At 44.0% G+C, this 5,224-nt stretch overlaps 3 protein-coding genes across 3 annotated transcripts; 2 read left to right on the forward strand and 1 right to left on the reverse strand.

Moving 5' to 3' along the window:
• Positions 1-1,541, forward strand: NEHOM01_2454 (uncharacterized protein; the record flags this gene model as incomplete). Its single annotated transcript, XM_051491330.1, has 1 exon — positions 1-1,541. A coding segment is annotated over one exon (1,541 nt), but the record flags the coding sequence as incomplete, so codon positions are not given.
• Positions 1,542-1,714: 173 nt separating this feature from the next.
• NEHOM01_2455 (uncharacterized protein) lies at positions 1,715-4,729 on the reverse strand (the record flags this gene model as incomplete). Its single annotated transcript, XM_051491331.1, has 1 exon — positions 1,715-4,729. One exon carries the CDS (start codon positions 4,727-4,729, stop codon positions 1,715-1,717), a length of 3,015 nt encoding a protein of 1,004 aa, XP_051347291.1.
• Positions 4,730-4,883: 154 nt separating this feature from the next.
• NEHOM01_2456 (uncharacterized protein) lies at positions 4,884-5,224 on the forward strand (the record flags this gene model as incomplete). The annotated part of the gene is made up of 1 exon (XM_051491332.1): positions 4,884-5,224. A coding segment is annotated over one exon (341 nt), but the record flags the coding sequence as incomplete, so codon positions are not given.

Below are 5,224 nucleotides of genomic sequence, written 5' to 3' on the forward strand. Positions count from 1 at the left end.
TCAAGACTCTGATACTAGACAATGTAGACGAAACAATCATCTACCGGATATTCAGCCGGTATATCTTTGCCGACCAAATAGAAATACACATTCTCAATCAGTATTTCCAGAATCTAGCCATTGCCCAAATTCTCTCCCTGCCCATAGCCCGGCCAATATCAAGGCTTGTGCTCAATGACTTTGCCGAGCTGAACGAAGTCCGATATTATAGGAAACCAGACACAAACAAAGGCTTCTCTCTCTTCAAGTATATTAAGGAATTCAAAGATAAGAGTGAAGAAGATGATGAAGATAAGGGTGATGAAGATAAGAATAAGAATACGAATGATGAGACCGGCAGCTTGAAACAAGATCTAGGCTTACACAAACTATGTCTACTAGTAAGTAAAGCTGAAAATAGTTCGTATAGTAGTGTTTTAACTGAACTTACCAGCCATGGCATTCATAGCGTCATTGGCCCCAATAAGCTTAGCCGAATAAGCGTGGCTGCCTTGTTTAGCCGGGCTATTATGACACGCACTTCCCATTTGCAGATTTCAGGTATTACTCTTGAGATTTTAAACCCATATCTTGCTACCAACCGTTCTCTTTCCCAACCAAATACCGAGCTAAACCAAGCTCTACAGCCACAGCAGTCTCCATCCGATGGCAAACCTGTCACCAAACTATCTCTTTACTTTACTCGCAGTCAAACCATAACTATAACCGATCTACTGAATATCCTCCGCTGGCTAGCTTACCAATTTGTAGATCTAACCATTTTAACGCTAGCGAATCTTAAGATGACCGAAGATACACGAAGACTAATAGCCTCGAGTGACTATTTAATTGATGGTTTGCCTAAGCTTAGAAAAGCACAAATTATACTTACTAACCCCGACATTCCTCCAATTAGCTTAATTGTTCGGCCATATTATGATAGCTTCTTAATTAAACATCCCAATCCCAGGTTTAAGTTCACAGCTATAGCCATCCCACTGCTATTAACTTTGATCGGCAATTTAGATAAGCTTAGCACTCTTATTCCAAAAGAAGCTAGTTCTAATGCCCCTCTCCAACTGATCATTAACCATATCAAAGGCCCCAATCCCGAGCTTACTTGTACGATTTGCATGCGCAGCCTTTATAAGTCGCCAAAAGAAGGGGACAGGGTAGAATCAGAGATCACAGGCCCCGATGATACTCCCGACCCCATGAATAGTTTCATCGCACTCTGCTATTCCCCATGTCGGCACAAACTTTGTAATGACTGTGTATATGGTATTGAAGAAGCACTGGACAACGGATGCCCGTTTTGCCGCTATGCCAGCAAAGGCAAGAGTATCTACAGACTTACAAGCGCCCCCTTATCTAGTTTTGTCTTTGCCGAAGGCAGTACCCAATCTCTTACCACCCACGATGAATGGCTCAAAAGCATGGCCTGGAATGACGGCCAAATCTATTTGTATCTACCCTACAACAGCATATCCGACCTTACCGCTAAAATCCATAGCGAACAAGCCAACCAAAACACTCACCAAACTTACATTATACTTCCCTAATAACTATCTACCTAACTCCGCACCAACCACATTATTTAAGTCGGATCTGAATAAACCAACTAGCCATTATTGAATAAGATTGCCTAAATAACTATGACATTCTGCCTATTGAGTTCTCCCACATTTATTGTTCACTAGAGATGAACCAGACGTCCTAGGCCATTCTAGAATGATTACAGATAGCGCTGGCGAATATATAAAGACTCGTGCTCTCTTTCGTAGATAATGGCAGAAGACTTAGGTATTTGCTTGAGCACACTGTCGGTATAGAGAACACCGGCCTTAGAAAACCCACAGAAGAGATAGAAAGCATCTCGAGCGATGTTCTCTTTGAGCGATTTTACTTCAGAGATACACACAGTCCAAGGGAAGCACGCTTTCTTCTTATTAACTACAATACCGTTGTTAGTGGAGAAGAAAGTGGAGTTTGGCTCAAGCGAGTATCCTTCGGTTTGTGAAAGTCGGTTGATAGTGCTTTCAGTTGTTTGTTCATCTTCAGCATACGGAACAATAATGTAGATTTGGGTCTGTTTGAGTTGACGCAGTCGTTTGATCTCCTCATAAAGTAACAGAACAGCAAGTTCTTTAAACTCCTCATTGGAGACATTGGGCAAAGTACGTATTTCGATAAGATCGGGACGTTTGAACGAAATACCGGTGGAGGGCGCGGCCGGTACGTAAGCCAGAAAAGCAAGAGTGTACCCGGCAATCTTATGCAGAGTCTGATCAACAAACCAAAGCTCGTATTCTGAAAACTGTCGGACAGGCACTATTTCCAGCCGACTGTTCAGAATCAGCTTACGGTCGATGGGAGTAATACTTTTGAGAAGCATACGACTGTTGAGCAGATACTCCTTTTTGGCATGGGCATGAGTTATACTGGTGATTTTACCATTATGGCGCAAGTAGACTACTCCGGAGAAGGTTGGCTGGATCTTAATGGCATTGGGTTTAACGGAGAGGGATAATTCCAGTGGCAAGATTTCATGGCGGCGACCCTTCATTTCGATCTGTTTCTTGGTAAAGAGAGCGTGGTAGGACAGTACGGGCTTTTGTTTGTAGTGGCAGTACTCGGATAGCCCGGACAAGAGTCGATCTGCACTATCTAGAATGAGTTTTTGGTCCATTTTTAGAGAATACCCTCTGATTTCGCGTTTTTGGATATGTTTATCCAGGAGAATTTTGATTTTAAGCTCCTTATCAATTTCAGTATCAGAGTGCTTTAAACCAAGCCCAGCCCTGTCTTCAGCTCGAATGGAGAAGGAAGAGAACTCTTCGGCTTCAGCCAGGAAAGAAACAACTTTATCGTTGCCCTCTTCCAGGAGAGTGTTCCATGCCAGAAGAGTCGGTTTGGAAATAGAGTAGTGCGAAATAATTCGTCCTAAATCGGTCACTTCATTACGGTCAGTAAGTAAATCTAAGGACTTAAGCCGATCAATAGTAAGTGTTGCATAGTCTTTGATAGCCGCCTCTCTCTCCGTATAAATAGTACCATATCGCTCCGGGGCTTTTTGCATGCGCACCCAAAGGAAGGTTGATTTAAGCCAAGTAACAGCATCCTGGTGGGTTTTTATATTACGCAAGTACATTTCGGCACACATTCGGGCTGGTAGGGATTTCAAAAGCAAACTTTCAATTGGATCTTCAGCTCGAAGCATGCGCACGTACTTCTGCAATGATTTATGATCCGTGATCAGAATGCCTTCGGCTTGTGTATCATACTGCGGCCGTCCAGCTCGACCAAACATCTGCTGTACATCCAGAACACTTACATCGGCGCGTGTACCAGTTTCAGGTGAGTAGTAAGAAGTCCCAAAGATAATAACTGCTCGGGCCGGTAAGTTAACTCCCCAGGCCAAAGTAGAAGTACTGACCAGTACTTTAATCCTCTTCTGGCGGTACTCATGTTCAGCAAAGTTCCTAATTGCCCGTGGTAAACCCGCATGATGGACAAACAGACCCTGGGTGTATATTTGGGCCAAAGCTTCAGGTAATTGCACCTCACTTGGCAGTTCATTAATTCCCGCCGGCAGAGTAGCACAAAGCTCTTCGGCGACTGCTAAAGTATCCCCGCGCGTATGCACAAAGACAAGCACTTGCTGGTTTTGAGCAATAAGTGGTTCTATCTTTTCCTGGAGTACACAAACCATCTTCTCTTTAGTATCCAGCCGCTTCGTAAAGTCTCCAGTACTTACATCCACGGCCTTTCTAGTTCCAATCACTGAGTAAACAATGGGCACAGGTCGGTACTCCCGGCCAAACGTATGCATGTGTTTCGGCTGTACTTGCAAGAACTGAGCCATATCTTGCGGATTGGGCAAAGTAGCCGAGATTCCAATCAAACGTGTTCGTTTCTGCCGGCGTGCCGTCAAGAACTTCATTCGGCAAACAATTGATTCAATCACCGGCCCACGACTATCATTCACAATATGGACTTCGTCCAAAATAATCAAGGAGACCTTCTTCAAGAGAAATGACGAGACTTTCCGGGTTGAAATATCGAACTTTTCCGGAGTACAGATAAGAATCCGACTACGAGCTATCTCTTCTTTTGAAAGTTCAGTATCACCCGTATGTTCCTGCACAACCACTCCCAGCCGATTCTGCAACTTACTAGTTATCTCACCCGCCAAAGCCTTCATTGGTGCGATATAAACAACTTTATCTTCAACCGAGTCCTGAGTTGTTTCTAAGTGCTTAACAATAGCCAGAACAGCAATATCTGTCTTACCAGCCCCAGTAGGAGCCGAAACCAGCACGTTCTCTTCTCCCCCGTATACACTATTAAAGACCATCGACTGTACCAAGTTAAAGTGCGTATATTCAGCAAAGACTCGCCGATAAGCCGGGCTAATAGCAGTCACTGCCACTAACTCACCCGTTTTAGCACTAGGCGCAGCCTCCAGAATATACTCATCATACATATCAGTTGTATTCCTCTGCAGCTTAGGCGCCATGATTCGGTCAATTGTCGCATCTAAAGCCATAATACAATGACCAGTTGGAGGACTCCATTTAGGTTTAAGACTAGATAATAGTACAGCAATTGAGTCCACTTCATCTTCACCCAAAAGGTCAAACAGTTCCTGTTCCGGAGTCGACGAATGAAGTGCCGATTTAATCATAATTTCCGATTCTTCCACCGAAATTGCTAATCTACGGGCTAAAATAGAAATGATACGGTCCATGGGCGAATAAAAGCAAAAAAACAAAGACTCAACTGATATCAATTCTAGTCCACCAATCCCACCACTACTAATCGCCCTGATCTTTCTCATACCAACCAATGACCATCCCAGATCATTAACTCAAGGTATAAAGACCAACTCATTCTCTACTCATATGCATTTCTCCAAGACTCTTCTAGCTTCTTCTCTCTTCATCGCCACTCTCTCATTCCTCGCACTAGTCAATGCCAAGCCAACTTCCAAATCGGGCAAAGACGCCCTCAGCTCCAGTTCTTCTTCCAAAGACTCAGCCAAAGACTTAGATAAGTCCCAAAGCCGAGACAAGTCCAAGTCCAAATCCAAATCCAAAGAAGACAGCACTAGCAAAGACAAGTCCAGATCCAAAGAAGACGGCAAGAAGCCAGAGGATAAAAACGAGCAATTACTCAAGGACATTGCCAACCCCCAATCATCCGCCGAACAAACCAACCGCGCCCCCGAAGGCATGTGCCAATG

Source organism: Nematocida homosporus (genome assembly GCF_024244095.1).
Source record: "Nematocida homosporus strain JUm1504 chromosome Unknown 1312, whole genome shotgun sequence".
In the NCBI taxonomy this organism is placed as follows: domain Eukaryota; kingdom Fungi; phylum Microsporidia; genus Nematocida; species Nematocida homosporus.